Source organism: Podarcis raffonei, chromosome 13 (assembly GCF_027172205.1).
Source record: "Podarcis raffonei isolate rPodRaf1 chromosome 13, rPodRaf1.pri, whole genome shotgun sequence".
Taxonomy (NCBI): Eukaryota; Metazoa; Chordata; class Lepidosauria; order Squamata; family Lacertidae; genus Podarcis; species Podarcis raffonei.
The window spans coordinates 40,594,618-40,611,882 of NC_070614.1; the positions used below are offsets into that span (position 1 = coordinate 40,594,618).

Consider the following 17,265-nt stretch of genomic DNA (forward strand, 5'->3'; position numbering starts at 1 on the left):
GCCCGGCGGGCAGGGCGCCCTGAAGCAGAGCGCCCCGCACGCCAGGCAGACATCAGCCAGCCCCACAAGCTCGGGGGACAGCAGGGAGGCGCAGCGCCACTATCCCGCTGTTCCTCGACCTGGTTCGGTTTCCCTGACCTGCTTTTGGGGGGGAAATAAAGGGAAAAAATTTTTCCTTTATTTCCCCCCCAAAAAACTAGGTGCGCCCTATGGTCCGGTGCGTCCAATTGTGCGAAAAATACGGTAGTACCTCAGGTTAATAATAATAATAATAATAATAATAATAATAATAATAATAATAATTTTTATTTATACCCCGCCCTCCCCAGCCAAGGCTGGGCTCAGAGCGGCTTACATACAATAATAAAAACAAGTTAAATGATTACAACTTAAAAACAAAATTAAAAAATACAACATTAAAATACTGAAACATTAAAATATTAAAATGTAGCCTCATCGCAGAAGGAGAAGGAAAAGAAAAAAGAAAGAGAGGGAGGGAGGGAGGGAATCAAATTGGCTCCAAGCCAAAGGCCAGGCGGAACAACTCTGTCTTGCAGGCCCTGCGGAAAGAAATCAGATCCTGCAGGGCCATGGTCTCGTGAGGCAGAGCGTTCCACCAGACCGGAGCCAGAGTTGAAAAGGCCCTGGCTCTGGTTGAAGCCAATCTAACTTCCTTAGGGCCCGGGACCACAAGGGTGTTGCTATTTATGGACCTTGAGGCTCTCCGTGGGGCATACCGGGAGAGGCGGTCCCGTAGGTACGAGGATCCTAGGCCGTGAAGGGCTTTAAAGGTCAAAAGCAGCACCTTAAATCTGATCCTGTACTCCACCGGGAGCCAGTGCAGCTTGAAAAGCACTGGGTGAATATGCTCCAATGGCAGGGACCCCGTGAGGAGTCTCGCTGCAGCATTCTGCACCCGCTGGAGTTTCTGGGACAGCTTCAAGGGCAGCCCCGCGTAGAGCGAATTACAGTAGTCAAGCCTGGAGATGACCGTCGCATGGATCACTGTGGCCAGGTAAGGGACCGACTGCTTGATGCGTCGAAGGTGGAAAAATGTCGCCTTGGCTGTTGCTGTAACTTGCGCCTCCATGGAAAGGGAGGCGTCAAGGATTACACCCAAACTCTTAACGGAAGGCAATGGCACTAATTGGGCCCCCGCAAGAGAAGGGAGTTGGTCCCTCATCCCCATGCCATCCCGACCTAGCCATAGGACCTCTGTCTTCGAAGGATTTAGTTTCAATTGGCTCCCACGAAACCATCCAGCCACAGCTTCCAAGCATCTGGTCAGTGTGTTCGGGGCCGAGTCGTTGTGGCCATCCATCAGCAGACAGAGCTGAGTGTCATCAGCATATTGGTGACAGCCCAGCCCAAAGCTCCGGATAATCTGGGCAAGGGGGCACAAAGTTAAGAACTTTGCTTGAGGATGAGAACAGAAGTCGTGCTCCGGCAGCGCAGTGGCAGCAGGAGGCCCCATTAGCTAAAGTGGTGGTTCAGGTTAAGAACAGTTTCAGGTTAAGAACGGACCTCCGGAACGAATTAAGTACTTAACCCGAGGTACCATTGTATACCCAAAAGGTATGTTTCTGGTCTTTTGCCATGTGAAGTTCTTAGTAACTTTTTTATTTCTTCATGGATCATGTCCCAGAACTTTCTGATCTCTGGACGTGTCCACCACATATGGTAGAAGGTTCCAATCTGCTTTGTACATCTCCAACACTTATTACTAAGCGATTTGTTCATTTTAGCCAATTTCTCCGGTGTTAAATACCACCTATGGTGCATTTTCAGGTAGTTTTCTTTTATTACCGTATTTTTCCCTCTATTACACGCAGATTTTTTCTCCTAAAAAGTAAGGGGAAATGTCTGTGTGTGTTATTGAGCGAATGTGTGGTCCCTGGAGCTGACAAGCGCGAGTGAAGGCAAAAATCAGGCAAATATCAAATCGTCCGGAGAAGGGAGGAAAGGAGGAAGCTGCTGCTTTCCTGCATTCTGCCTCAGGGTCTTACTGCCCACCCGCTTCTGTTTCCTTACTGTGTTTGCTCAAACGGAACAAAGAGCAGAGAAAACCCCTCCCCTCCAGGCAAGCAGAGTGGAAAGCAGAGCGTCCTTCCTTCTAATTCCTCTCCGTGCGTCTGGGACTCGAAGGCAACATGCAGGTTGGGGGGGGGGGAGAGAGAGAGAGCTGGTTGGCTTGTGGGGGGGACGACTTTTGCCTTCCTTTCCTCCCTCCGGTAAAACCCCTCTCCTGCATTCTTAGCCAGCTGCTTCTCTGCACACCCCTCTCCTTGTCGCTTTTATGTTTTTCCTTCCCTCCCTACTTAAAACGTGGTTCCAATCACGGATCCACATGGATCCTCAGGATCTTTGCATTGAGTCACCCCAAATTCACCATCAGATCACATAGCAATGATCTGATGCAAAAACAGGGCTGCAATGGTGCAAAAACATGGTTACAAAGCACGGATCCACATGGATCCTCAGGATCTTTGCATTGGGTCACCCCAAATTCACCATCAGATCACATAGCATGTCCATGGCTACAGCCTGCACCAAAAAAATCATGCACCCACTGTTGCCTGGGGCTGCAATGGTACAAAAACGTGGTTACAAAGCATGGATCCACATGGATCCTCAGGATCTTTGCATTGGGCTACCCCAAACTCACCGTCAAATCACATGTCTGTGGCCGCAGCATGAAGCACAAAAATGATACATCCACTGTTTCATTCAGATTTTTTTTTTCTTGTTTTCCTCCTCTAAAAACTATGTGCGTGTTATGGTCAGGTGCGTGTTATCGAGCGAAAAATACGGTAAATAACATGCTGTAAAATTAATATTTTTTTGACCACAGTTTTTTCCACTCTTTATATTCTATTACATAACCTAAACCAAGAAAATCCTAAATAAAATATTTAAAAAATAAAATATTTACATAACATAAGTCCTGCTCCCATCTTATTATGGCCTTTCCCTTTTCCTCTTTTTCTATTTGAGCATTCTTTAACAGCTTGTACATTTTGGAGAGAGTCTTTTGGTTGTTCTGTAAAACCTCCTTCTCTAAGATTGATGCTTTGTTATCAAACCCTTTTAAAGTCTTATCTTTTTCAAAAGTCACCCTAAGCTGATAATATTTAGCCAATTTAGCCCTAGTTGCTTGAGTTCTTCAAACCTTTTCAGTTTGGGGCAATAATTTATCTCATCCACCAAGTCTCTGTAAGTTGGCCAGTTATTGTTCATGTTATTCTTATGAATGTCAGTTGACTCTATAGGTGATATCCACCAAGGGGTTTTTGTTATAACTTTGGATTTATTCCTCTCCCAAACCTCGAATAAGGCCTTCCTCATTAGGTGGTTCGTGAAGCCTTTATGTGCTTTTATGCCACCCGAAAACCTTGTCCCAGCCCTCTAAATCCAAGACTTCGGTATTCCTAAGCAACATCCAGTCTTTCAACCAAGTCCAGCATGTGGCCTCAAAGTACATTCTGAGGTCCAGGACCGCGAACCCTCCTCTTTCTCTGGGTTCCGTCAACAATTTAAATTTCATACTTGCTTTTTTGCCCTGCCAAATGAAATTGGCCAGGTCCCTCTGCCAATCTTTAAAACATTTTGTCCCAATAATTATTGGAATTGTCTGAAAGAGAAAGAGGATTTTGGGAAGTATTGTCATTTTAATCACTGTTATTCTGCCCCATAATGACAGCTTCAATTTACTCCAATTTTCTAAATTTCCTTTAATTTCCTTCCATTTTTTAATGTAATTGTCTTTAAATAAATTAGTGTTCTTATTTGTAATCCAGACCCCCAGATAGTTTACTTTATTTCTGGTCTTTAGACCTGTTTTTCCTTCTAGGTCCTCTTGTTCCTTCTCTTCCATATTTTTTGTTAATAATTTAGATTTATCTTTATCCAGTTTAAATCCCGAGACCTCGCCAAATTCATTCATTTTTACTAGTGCTTTTCGTATGCCTTCAATTGGGTTTTCAGTACAGTGGTACCTCTGGTTGCGAACGGGATGTCATTTTGCACTTGTACACATGCCCGAGCGGTGAAACCCGGAAGTAACCCTTTCCGGTACTTCTGGGTCGCTGCGGGATGTAACCTGAAAGAACGTAACATGAAGCGGATGTAACATGAAGTATGACTGTGCTAATAATCACATCATCAGCAAATGCCTTCACTTTGTAATATCGGCTACCTAAATTGATGCCACTTATTTCCTGGTCTTTCCTTATTGGTATTAAGAGAGTCTCCAACGTTGTGATAAATAAGAGTGGGAACAAGGGACAACCTTGTCTGGTCCCTCTTTCTATATTAAATTATTCAGTGATTTCATTATTTAAAATTATTTTGGCTTTCTGGTTGTCATAAATTGCTTGAATTCCATTCATGGTGTTGTTTCCTATTCTCAAGCTCTCAAAATTTTAATTAAGAAGTTCCCCGATATGCTGTCAAAAGCCTTCTCTGCATCTACCAGTAGCATTGCTACCTTTTTGCTTGGTTTCATTTCTGTATATTCCAGTAAGTCATTAATTATCCTTGTATTATTTCTTATTTGCCTCCCCAGTAAAAAGCCGGCTTGATCATTTCCTATTACCCTGTTTAAGAATTTTTTTAGCCTGTTAGCCAGGATACCTGTAAATATTTTATAATCCATGTTTAGTAGTGAAATTGGTCTATAATTCTTAATAAGTTTTCTTAGATGCCTCCCACTTTTCTTTCTTGTTGGTATTGTCTGCCTTTGTGTCTTCACTATGTCACCCATGACATTAACAGCCAAAATAGTGTTGAAAAGAAGTATGCATTCCACATTAAGCTTTAGGCCACCCAAAATGATACCTCCACATCACTGGCAGACTGACCTGTATGAGACGGAAGTGAATCCTTACTATACCAATTCTGTCTTTCATGCAATACAATGCCAAATCTGTGTGTCAGTGCCAAATAATGGTTAAAAATATGTAGAAAGGGGAAAGGACTCAGTAAAGCTGTTGACATGCACTCACTTTCTCAATATCTAGCAGCAGAGCGACTTTGCAAAATGCATGTTTCAAGGCACCGGTCAGCTGAATTCTTGTCGTCAAAAATTAATCAAGCTCTGGAGGAACTGGTTCCATCAGAAAAAGCCACCAAAGGGTAATTTCTGTACTTATATAATTGACGGAAGCCACCATTTTAGCTACAATTATAGCAATGTTTTCCCCCTCTCAACTAACCCTTCCAATCCAAAACAAATGTAAAATCCATTAATCTTAAAACAATACCAGCTTTCCTGCTTAAAACAAAAATGCTTTAGGACTAATTTAATAAATGTGTGTGTGCCCCTGCTTGGAAAAAACAATACTTTGAAAATTGCTATTTTGGACCTTTCCCACTTTCTGCCTCAACCATTGGGCAGGAAAACCAAAGTGCATATTTTCCACTGATGCTGGCAGGTTGCCAGATACTTTAAAGGCACCTGGGAATGGAGGCAGGGCTCCACAGGCCTTGGAAGGCCCCAGGGAGTGCATCCGAGGGCTACCTGTGGTCCACTGGCTGCAGGTATCCTGCCTGTGTCATAGAATACCAGACCTGAGGGAACTCGGTGGGCCATCTATTCTAGTCCAACTGCTGCTTGAAGCAGGAAAACAAGAGCTACAGCCTCCCCAGCAAATGACTCTTGGTATCTGAAAGACCTTTTAAACCCTCCAGCCCTGTATGTCACATTAAGCTGGTCTGAGGGCAGGGAACTTTCCAGTTGCTTGGGGGACAAAGTGGTCGTCAGTGAATGGCTCACAGTCAGGATAGCTTGGCTGGGATTATCATCTCACTCCCGCCCCGTGGAGGGATGAGTTGGGAGGGCACGGTAAGGATTGGAATTTGTTTTGGGGAAAAGAACCCCTAGGGGGCAGGGAACCCAAAGATTGGGGGAAGGTTGAAGGAAAGGACCACAGCAAGGAGTGGTATGGTTCACATAAACTTGAGGCAACCCTGAGGTGGGAGGCTAGAGGGCAACCCATAAGCCAATTTCAAACACTACAAAAGCAACTTCATAATAATATGACAAATGAGCATAGTTCCATCATAACATGTTGATAATATGAATTTAGGTGGGCCAACAGTTTGATTCTGTGTGAGAGACAGTGGCGCCAACTTAAACAAAATATGGGTGGGGCAGGCCTGCCTACTTCCCCCGCCCCCTCGCTGCACTAAGTCTGGTGTCAGGCCAGTGTGCACCCAGGCAGCTGCATTGAGATTAGGCAGTCAGTGTTGGTGTTTGCAGCACGGCCAGGGTGCTTGCTCTGCCTCCCTCTGTCCCTATGTCAGCTGCCTCCTCTCAGCCAGGCATCCGCCTTGCCCATGCCTGTCATCACCCACTGGCCAGGCATGCTCATCTTTGCTCAGGCTGGCACCATGGTAGGTTGGGTGGGGGCTGTCCCCACTGCAGGAGGGTGCCACACAGAGAGAGGGAGCGAGCAATGGATGGAGGGATGGGAAGCCAGGTAGGAGACAGACACACACACACACACAAACCACACACTCACATCCACCCCCCCCCCACTGCTGTGTCCCACTTTGCTCCTCCTGGAAGAAAGCCAGAAACAGAGAGTGATGCCTGGCTGGGGGTAGACAGCAAACCAAGGGAGGGAGACAGGAAGGCATGTGGGTGGGCAGTGGTGGGGAGAAAATATTGAGGGGTTGTGTCCCCAGAAGAAAATTATTGGGGGGTTGGCCAAAGGACCCTCATTGGCATTTATGGTAAGGGAGCAGTCTGTATCCTAACTACGTTCCAATTCTCCTCTCCCCGCCTTCTGTCACCTAAATAAAATAAATGTTTCTGCCACAGGTCATTGGAAAGATCCACAATCTCTAGTAATGAGATGATCTGCAAGGGAAGAAAACAATTAATGGAAATTCTTGAAGCGGATATTGAACATTTTGTAGATGTGCTATACTATTTCTATGTCATCACTCTGAAAGAATACAGAGACATTTGCGAAATGTTGAAAATTTTAAAAAGTGAAAAATTGCTGAGTATAATCCAGGAAAGGGGGGAGCAATCTTGTTGCAGGTTCCTGGAATGTGTAGAAATGGCCCATCCAGGTACCGTTCTGATTCTGCTATCTGCAATGCATGGTGAGTTTGACTTCGAGTTCTTAAACTTCAACGGCAGTTCAACTAACTTCCTCCTTGCAACAGTCGTCAGGCAAATAATTGTCTTCCTTTTACAGATTTGGATCAAACTCCACTCAAGGCAGCTGGCCCAATAGAGCCAGAGGTGGTTTCGGACTCAGAAAGGGGCAACGAAGCATACAGGTGAGTGACCTCTCCATCAGACATTTAAAAACCTTTTCCATTCAGGGAACGGTTTTTACATTTAATTGTTCCACAGAGCACATCTGGTTTCTGTGGGTCTCACAGTCATCAGATATGGTGGTGCTCCCTAAAACACACACAGGGTACATCTACAGTATGTTCTGCACGTTGCAATGAACAGTTGGCCATGGTGGGCAAATTCTGTCTCAAGGAAGCTTACCCACCAATCCTGATCTCTTCATTGAGGAACTCCTGGGTCCCTTAAATACAGCTGGAAAATCATTACCTTGGAGCATTGCTGTTGCTTATTATTTCCAGGAGAGTGAAAAATATAAAACTCTGCATTTTTTCTTAAAAATATTTGATTGATATGACTTAAGTTATACCCCACCTTTCTCCCAAAGAGTTCAAGGTGGCATGCATGGTTTCCCTCCCCATCACTTTGAAGCAGTGTGCTTTTTGGTCTGGTGTTTAGAGCTAAATGGGTACATGGGTTGCAGAACTCTTGCCCTGGTTACCGAGTATGAGAAATTTCCCTGATGTTCTAGTATCATCAACACACAGGTAAACAGAAGATGAGTAGTTACTTTCACCAGCTTGCTTTGCTCTGCATGAAGGCACCATTTTAAAAACACCTTCTCTGTATAAGAAAAACCACCTTTTTTACTTTTTGGTTGGCCTCATAGCAGTTGTGCTTCAGTTGAGTGATGCTTGACCAGGAGGTGTCCTTCTGTCAATTTATTACCTCCATAACTCAGCGTGCGAAGCATCTCCTGCAAAAATATCAATTAGACCAGCAGTGGAAGTTCTCCCAATTCATGTTTGACACACAGCGTAAATTAATAACACAGAATCTTCTTCAGTAAAAGAATAAAAGTTTTACTGAGTTAAAATAAATATCCCACCTTTCACTCCCTTTAAGGAGTCTCAAAGTGGCTAACATTCTCCTTTCCCTTCCTCCCCCACAACAAACACTCTGTCAGGTGATTGAGACTGAGAAAAGTGTGGCTAGCCCAAGGTCACCCAGCAGCTGCATGTGGAGAAGCGGGTTCACCAGATTACGAGTCCATCGCTCTTACCACAACACCACACTGGCTCTCACAGCATAGTGAACAGAAGATTAAGTTAGCTTTAGAGCATACACAGAGTTACTGAGTCACACAGAGTCTTCAATGTGCACAGGCTTCACAAAGCTCAGACAGTCACTGCAGACAGAGTCACCAGAGACACTGGGTCTGCCTGCAAACAGATACAATATTTATACAGAGAATGACTCATCCTCAGGATTCAGTGATTCCGCATGCTAAATGATTCTGCAGCTTTTCAGCATTTCACAACATTTCTAGACTCCCTTACTGCTTCTGCTCTCAAATACAATGTTCAACCTGATTCCTCTTTCATCTTTCCCTTTGTGCCATTCAGAGTGTGCACCACTGAGGCTGGCTCCTTCCATTGCGGTAATACGGATCTCATATGTGACGCGAAAGAAGCTGTGACCGTAACATACCACTTTGATTCATGGCCTAAGCACCTGGAAGAACAGACCACTGAGGAGTTGCATGTCGCTGGCCCTCTGCTCAACATTAAAGTAGATGCAGTAGAAGCTGTGGCTGCCATTCACGTCCCTCACTTCTTGTGTCTTGAAGGTATGGCGGGGGAAAGTTCCCAGCATTATAACCATAATAGGAGGAATCCTAAACAGGAATAACTTCCATTGATGTTTCCAGAATGCTATGGGGCCTGCGGTGTGGATTCTAGAAATCAGTAGTCCTGGCTTACCAGTCTTTTGTAATTTTTCAAAATGTTCCAACTGTGCTGTTTTATTATTTTCTGTGATTTGCATTCTGTTGTAAGCTGCCATGTGAGCATATTGTCCTGTGAAACAACGTTACAAACCTCTTAAAATACAATAAAAAAACAAACGTTTGTATGAAATAAAAAGTTAAACGACCCCTGACAATTAAGTCCAGTCGCAGACGACTCCGGAGTTGCAGTGCTCATCTTCCTTTACTGGCTGAGGGAGCCGGCATTTGTCCGCAGATAGTTTTTCTGGGTCATGTGGCCAGCATGACTAAGCCACTTCTGACAAAACCAGAACAGCACACGGAAACGCTGTTTACCTTCCCACCGAAGCGGTACCTATATATCTACTTGCAATTTGATGTGCTTTCAAACTGCTAGGTTGGCAGGAGCTGAAATAGGGAGGGGTTCTCTATTTCCCACTTTCCCACTGGTAACATGCTTGTCTTTTCAGGTGACGACAGTTCCCATGTCTACATTGCACATTTTGTGGAAGGGGAGATGAGGCTGGAGAAGCCAGACAGAGTGGAGCCTCACCATGCTGTGTTGGAAAACCCCAAGTTCTCTTCCCTAGGAGTCGTTTTCAAAAAGTGGTTTAAGCAAAAGATCAACACTGTCGTACTGCTCTATCAGAGACTTCGACTGGAAACACCAACATTTCACCTGTACGTCCTGCCAAATGACTCTTCTATAGTAAAGGTAACTTGGAATCTCTAACTTTGATTGGTATTGCAGATTACCTGGATCTTTTGCTTGATCACTCTAACCATGAGAGAATACCTATGCAAAATTATACATTAGGGTGCATGAACTGTACTTATCTTTGTTGGACTTGATCTGTTTTACCAAACTTCTAGCCAACATCAACATGCTACTAGAGAGAAGATTCACAGTTGCCCTCCACCGGGTGACTTAGCTTCTCACCAACACTGTTGGTACCTGCGGGGGGGCGTGGCTCTCGCCCCGGGGGCTTTTCGCCCTGAAGCGAGGCAACAGCAGGCAGCCGCTCCGCCCGCCGCATCCCAGGTGCGACTTTTGCTGGGCTCTCCGCTGCCTTGTGCTTCCGCATGCGCTGAAGAGGCGAAGTTTGCAATATTGAAATACACCCTTTTCCTTTGTTAGCCAGCCTGCTTGCTAGAGGCCAAATGTCCTGTCTGATTCTCTAAACAAACGTTGTTGTCACTGACTTGTGAAAACAAAATTCTAAGCACATTGTCTTGGAAGCCTTAACTGAAATAAGTAAGGCTTCCTTCAGATTTATTGATGAACAAATTCAGCTTTGTTTATTAAGGAATCAGCTTGGTAATTATGAACTCTTGAGGAAAAACATTCTTCCTGATTTGCAGTGTTGGCACATGGGAGATAAAGCACATTATCATATTACATTCTCAATTTGAACTTTTCTTAAAAATGTCTTCTTGTGCTTCATTCAAATATTGAGGTTCTATGGCACGGGTGTCAAGTACAAGGCCCGCGGGCCAAATCCGGCCCGCCAGACCTCGTCATGTGGCCCGTGTAGCCGCCGCCGGCCGCCAGCCTTCTCCTTTGATTCTCGCTGCTTCTTTTTTTTGACACAAGAAAGCCGCCTCTTCAGCGCATGCGGAAGCACAAGGCAGCGGAGAGCCCAGCAAAAGTCGCACCTGGGATGCGGCGGGCGGAGCGGCTGCCTGCTGTTGCCTCGCTTCAGGGCGAAAAGCCCCCGGGGCGAGAGCCACGCCCCCCCGCAGGTACCAACTGGCGCCTCGCAGCCCCAGACAAAGCCCCCGCCAAAGGCGACCAAGAGGGCCGACAGCAAGCGGAGGGGAAAGGGCCCGCCGGACTCAGAACTTGTTGCTCTCGGCGGAGCCCGTCCAGGCTCCACACAGAGAACTAGCGCCTTAACTTTGACAACAACACGCTCGGCGCCCACCCCCCACCCCGCCCATTGTTTCCCCGCCGCCTCCACAGGAATCCCAGCGCCGGGGAGGAGGTCGGAGCTGCTGGGGGAGGCAAAGTGGTCTCTCTCTTTTTCTCTCACCTCTCTCGCCCACTCGCCGAGGGGCCGGGAGACCACCCAAGCAGGTCTCCCTCAGAGGAGCCAGCTCTCACCCCGACTCCGTTGCCAGGGTGATGCCCGCCGGGCCCACCTTGACTACAGCCCCGTCGGCCACTGGCCGAGGCGGGCTGTCAATCACGGGGCCCTCGGCTGGCCCGACGAGCTGGCGTGGCGGGAGGCGGCAGTTTTCGAGAGACTACAACTCCCACCATGCCCCTCCCCGCCTGCCCGCCCGCCGCTCAGAGTCCTTGCCCCGAGTTTTGAGAGAAAAGGCGGAGAAACGCGCTTCCCTCGCACGCACCCCCCCCGACAAAGCTCCTAAATAAAATGAGCTATGGAAACAGCCCCTTTTGACGTACGTGCTTCGAAAATAATGACAGGAATCGCCACATCGCACACATTTATTCTCAGACCGAGGGTTAATTTTGTCGTTGCTCGTTTTAGTTTTGAAAGACTGCACAAAACTACTCCGAAGAGAAGTGCCTAGTCAGCACTTTAGGCCAAGGCCCCAATCTCATCCAGCATCCTCGTCTCGCAATGGCCGGGCAGAGGCCCGTGGGAAGCCCATAAGCAGACACAGGGTGCAACCACCAGGGTCTCCCTGCGTCTCTCAGAAACCAGCATTCAAAGGCACCAAGGGCAGTGAAGGCAGAACCACTGTGGCTAATAGCCCAACAGCCTTGTCCTCCCTGGATTTGTCTGATCCTCTCTTAAAGCCATCCAAAAAACAATAATAATTGAATGCAGTGACAATAATTTATGATAATAAAGAGTGGACACATAGTCCTATAGATACAACCGGCCCTTTGAGGGTGACCAAACTGCTGATGCGGCCCCCCGATGAATTTGAGTTTGACACCCCTGTTCTATGGCTTCTGTGGTTTCCTGCATGGTCTCATCAAGACAAGATGCAGGTGGATGCAGGATTGCTGGTACCTCTCTGCCAACTAGCTCAGGCTTAGTTCAAGCTGCCCAGTAGTTTCTAGTGCCATAGTGGTTTAATCTTCTTCATACTGCAGATGTGGAATCTGTGTATCTGCCGATGCTCTTGGACTACAGCATCCATCATCCCTGACCCCAGCTGGTTAGGGTTGATTTGAGTCCAACAACATCTGGAGGGCATCAGGTTCCCCATTCTTGCCTTAGCTGGTGTTACGGTGCCAAGAAGGTTGTAGGGATCCAGTCTTCAAGAAGTTTGGTTCCCTCTTTGCATATCTAAAAAGTGAATTTATTTGCCATTCCCAGGCGGTCGAAAAGCGTGAAGTAAATTCAAAGAGAATAGAGAAACCCCCTGTGACCCTGAAACCGCTGATGATTGGTTCTCAGGTATCTTTGAAGGCCTCAGAGAATGTCACAGTTTATCCTAAGGTGAGACAAATATGATGAAAGGTTTTACTGGGGGAGAGTCAATCTGTGAAGTCTGAGAATGGGAGAAATTCAACCAGAATCCCACTTCACCCTTTAATTTGACTCCCTCGGAATGGTGGGCTGGGCTAAGCCAGATTCACACTTACAGAGGTTTCATTCTTTCCCACAGGAACTGAAGTTTCAATACCTGGATGCAGAGAAACTGCAGCAGTATGTAGAACTGTCTGCTGAGCAAATGCAAGACAAGTTCAACTTCTACCTGATGAAGAAGGGCACGACTGAAATTGTTTGGGAGGCACATTTGAAAAAAAGTGAGTTTTGATCAAGGGATCACAGCAGGATCAAGGAGGCAATATAGAAAAGGACCACTGGTGGCATTCCCTCTTTGACTGCCTCTTTCTTATTCTTTTTCAGAAGAGTTAATTTCAGGGGAGTTGGATTCTCCTATTCTACACCCAGCACAAGGTCAGCAGGTTGTAATTTCCCTTGTATTTGTATCCCACTTTCCTCCTAATAGGAGCAGAGAGGGCTGAGGATACAGTAGCAGATGCACTGCAGGAAAATAAAAAGTAACATTTGTGACTATATTCAACAACAGCCCTCCTGGATAAGGTGGTCTGGGCTAATCATTTGGTTTGGTGCCAGATGAAAATCTTTCAACTCAGCTAGGTTTTTTTACAGACGTTTCCCACCCAGATTCAACTAATTCAGCATGGCAGCACAAGGCACCACCAGGGCAATGGGACTTTGTCCTCTCCTCGCCATCCTCGCCTCAATCTTCTCTGGAGGGTCATAAAACTCTGCAGAACAGAGTTCAGAGGGAGGAGTCGGGAAATTGTCCCATCTGACAAGCAGAACTGCCTTTGCTGGTGTTGAATTCCTCCCTTGAAGTTTTACAGTGTGAGCTTCTCCATTTTAAATTGAGTATCAGTTCTTAACATATCCAAGAGAAACTTGGACGTGATTTGGAAGTCTTGGGCTCATCTCCCACCATGCTCATTTTATTCGTTGTCCCTGCTTGCTTTGTATGTATTCCCTCCCTCTTCACCTTCCCAGGGGCTTGTGGCTACATACCAACCAATGCATCATTCAGCAGAACTAACCCTGGACATAATGTGGAAGGCAGGTAAGGCTTAACCCTTTCTCCCCCACTCCATTTCACCAAAAAAGACGCATCTTGCCATTAGGCACAGTGAAGCAGCTGCCTCAGGTGGGCAACAGGTATTGGAGGATGGGAAGCAATGGGGAGGCTCTGAAAGTCGTTACTCAGAATTCAGATAAATTATTGGGGAAATTGCATGTATGATGAACACTTCTGAAGACAGATCTGTGTGTTCCTGTAAAGAGAGAGAGAGAGTCCACCAAATGTGGGGAAATGCACCAATTTCTTTATGGCTGGAGCTTTTATCTACCGCTGCAGATTCACCTAACCCCAGCCAACATTTACCTGTACTCTGCTCTTTACCAATGCCTTGAACTGTATCCCACTAGCTATGGTAATTTTGATGTGGTACAAAACCAGCCAGAGACTGTTTTAATGAAATAGATGTAACTATATTCTTGATTTATTCTAATCTACAAAGGTATGATGGGATGAATACTCTACTTCGGTTTGTTACTGTTTTTTAAGGCATACTTACATTTGCTTTAATAAATGTAGTTTACAATCCTTTCTCTCAGTATTTAAAGCAGGAGTTGCCAACCTTTTTAGACGGGTGGTCCATTTTGAATCTTGAGAGCGTGTCTGTTTTTTCCTGCCTCTGGGGGGTGACAATGCAGAGGGATGGAGAAGACCATCACAGACAGCCTGGTGTCCACCCTGGAGAACTTGCGAGAGAACGAACTCAAGAAGTTCAAGCTCAAGCTTCATGAGTTTCCTGTTGAGGAGGGCTGTGACAACATCCCCCGAGGGACATTGGAGAAGGCAGATGTGGTGGACCTGAGCCTGCTTCTGCTGAAGTTCTATACAGGGGATTATGCCGTGCAGGTGACAGCTGATGTGCTCAGAACCATCAACTGCAGGGATGAGGCAGAGAGGCTCCTCAGGCATTGCAGGAAGGGGTAAGAAAAGAGGAATGCTGGCAGCCCACCCCCAACATGGACAGCAATTCAGATTATCCCTACTTGGGGGCTAAGGAGCTGGAAGGAGGAAAGTGTTACATCAGGGATAGCCAAGCTATGGGAGATGGATTGAGGATTAAATCTGTAGATTTAGATCTAAACCTCCTCTTCTAAGTGTGTGCGAGAAATGCAAATGAAATCTAGCTGTGAAGCCTTTTTCGCAAGCACCTATGGGTTTTGCAGTTTACTAAAGCTTAGGAAATAAGCAAACCCACCATTCTATCCCTTTCAATTGCAGTCTGCTTACCTTCCTCCTCTTCACCTCCATTGCAGAGAATGAACCACACATTTTAGTAAGATAATTGGAAAAGGCTTTCCTTACATTTCCATGCAAGCAGCATATACAGAAAAAGTAGTATAGTATGCAGAAAAATACTTCTAAGTTACAATAAAATTGCAGTAGTCTTGGCAAACATGACTGAAAGTAGGAGCCTCAACCACACAGGTCTGCTCAGCTTGAAGGCATGGTGGAAAGAGAGAGTCTTGTCACAGGCAGAAGGAAATATAAAGAATTGTCTACTTTTTTACAGAGTTCCTGCCCAGAGGAGCCAAAGGAAGTGACCACACACAGAGAGTCCTCTCTAGGAAGTTCAAGAACTCTCTGTATACTAGCCCTGTACTGTCTAGCAGAACATGTGTTCTTATGGCTGCAACCCCCACACGAATTAGTGCTCTTCAGCTGTCAATTTTTTAAAAATTGAATGTGTATACCACTTAGCTGTAAAACAATCCCTTCACAGTTTCTTAAGAATACCAAATAAACATTAAAATTTCTGATAAAAGTCAGAAATTAAAAATGATTAAAAAAAATCAAAATATGAATAATATCAGTGGTTAAAAATATAACTTTATAAAAGTAAAGTGCATATTAAAACACTGGTCAGCTTTAGCTCTCTGAGCAGGCCTGTCTCAACAAAGAAGTTGTTTCACGTTCTGAGGATATTTCTCCAGAGGCCAGAGAGATCCTGGTAGTGGGGGCTTCAATGACTGGCAACATGGACAGCTGGGTGTGAGCTGGGCACACAGACTGCTGGGAGAATTGCTTTCCTGGCTTCCTCACATTCAGCGTGTGCTCAGCAGAGGCTGACTCCTTACTTTGCAGCGATACTGATCTCCTATGTGAGATGAGAGGATCTGTGATCATAGCATGCCACTTTGATTCATGGCCTAAGCATCTGCACGAATGGAAGACAATTCCTTGTTGCTGGTCCAAGCATTTCTGTACACTTTCCTCACTTCCTGTGGTTTTCGCCCAGTGGTTTGCAACCTTTTTAAGTCCACAGCTTCCTTGACCAGCCACTCATCCTTTCTGCAGCTCCCCTGTGGGAGCCACTGACGCTGGGGTTCTGTTACAAGGCACGTGTACTGGGGAACTCTCCATTCTGTCCCACCCCTATTTTTGGCACACATGCAAGTGGGAGTGCGTGTGTCGACGGGAAGCCAAGAAACGCCACTGCTCTGCAGGGCTGAGCTGATGCAATCTGCATGGCAGCCCAGCTTCCCTTTGGTTGGGTGGGGGGCATATGGAGAGGGCAAAACAAGATTAGGATCAGAAGCAGATTTTTTTTGTTACCGTGGAGAAGGAAAACCAAGAAACACACAGCACTGGACAAACATGCAGACACGATCCTTTCCTGCAACATTCTCCTGCACACACACACACACACCCCATCAAGCTACTTTGTTAGTTTCTTGCATTTCTCAAGCCCTCTGTGTAAAACTAAGGAACTGTTAGTTACTGAAGCTGGGGGGATTTATGTTTGGATGGGGGAGATTTTCAGAATATAAACAGTCATGCAAAAGTGTTTCCCTCTTTTTTTGTCACTGTTTTATTTTGGGAAGGTAATGTGTTGCAAGTTAAAGCAGCCGGCTCTCCTGAATGTTCCTGAGAGCGGGGGGGGGGGGAATGCAGGAAGATAAGGGTTGCAAATTACCGTAATGAAAGCACGGCTCCCCTGAATGTTCCTCAAGTAACTCCAGGTGCCATGACACACCATCTGAAAATACCCACAACAGCAGGAATTCTAAGTTGTATTAAATATAATGTGGTGGAACACAGAAAGAGAAATAGGGGTGCTTGGTTTCTAAACCCAGGCTTGTATTTCCCCCTTTGTAGCATGTCTGTCCCTCTGAAATCACCCTGACTGATTATAGCATGGTGATTCCTCAGCATCAATAGATCTTGAGTACAAACGTCCAAAGTGTTTCTGTAAACATCTTCCCAGGGCACAAGGACTCTATATTTCTATGATTAACACCTGCCCTACATTGTACTTTGAACTTTAGTTTTATGCCTACCAACCCAGCTAATAAAGTTTCCTGGTAGCATGAGGATTTCAGGCAGGTTACTGTAAACAAAGGCTGGGCCAGTGATCACTTCCTTGTAGGCAGCAGGGTGGAGAAAGATCGGGCATGGATGAATCCATATAGAAGCATTGGGCTTGTGGGCTCCTGCAGAGATCCATCTGGTCTTGGATGCAGCTTAGCATTTGCATGAAACTGCTGGAAGAGTTTTATTTGGAAATTTCTCATATGGTTTCATGGAGCCAATTCCTGGGGTGGGGAACTCCCTCATTGGAGGTCATAGGAGCCACCTCCTAGTGGCCAAGGACTCTTTGCCCCCCCATAAAATATGTGACCCCCAAAAA

The 17,265-nt window shown here is 45.8% G+C and overlaps 1 protein-coding gene across 7 annotated transcripts in view; it reads left to right on the forward strand.

Moving 5' to 3' along the window:
• The window catches only part of LOC128399336 (NACHT, LRR and PYD domains-containing protein 1b allele 5-like), a 79,354-nt gene that overhangs the window by 5,465 nt on the left and 56,624 nt on the right, over nucleotides 1–17,265 (forward strand). For 4 of the 7 annotated variants that reach the window (XR_008327211.1, XM_053360665.1, XM_053360664.1 and 1 more), the window contains exons 3-6: nucleotides 5,019–5,133; nucleotides 6,824–7,113; nucleotides 7,209–7,293; nucleotides 8,716–8,939. Coding sequence is in view for 6 of the 7 variants with exons in the window: in XM_053360665.1 (XP_053216640.1) it covers nucleotides 5,019–5,133; nucleotides 6,824–7,113; nucleotides 7,209–7,293; nucleotides 8,716–8,939 (714 nt within the window). In the remaining variant the exon portion in view is untranslated. Of the gene's footprint in view, nucleotides 1–5,018; nucleotides 5,134–6,823; nucleotides 7,114–7,208; nucleotides 7,294–8,715; nucleotides 8,940–9,547; nucleotides 9,793–12,373; nucleotides 12,497–12,665; nucleotides 12,808–12,910; nucleotides 12,962–13,552; nucleotides 13,623–14,275; nucleotides 14,558–15,147; nucleotides 15,834–17,265 lie in introns of those variants that run through there. The other 3 variants (XM_053360663.1, XM_053360667.1, XM_053360669.1) reach the window with 3 other exon arrangements.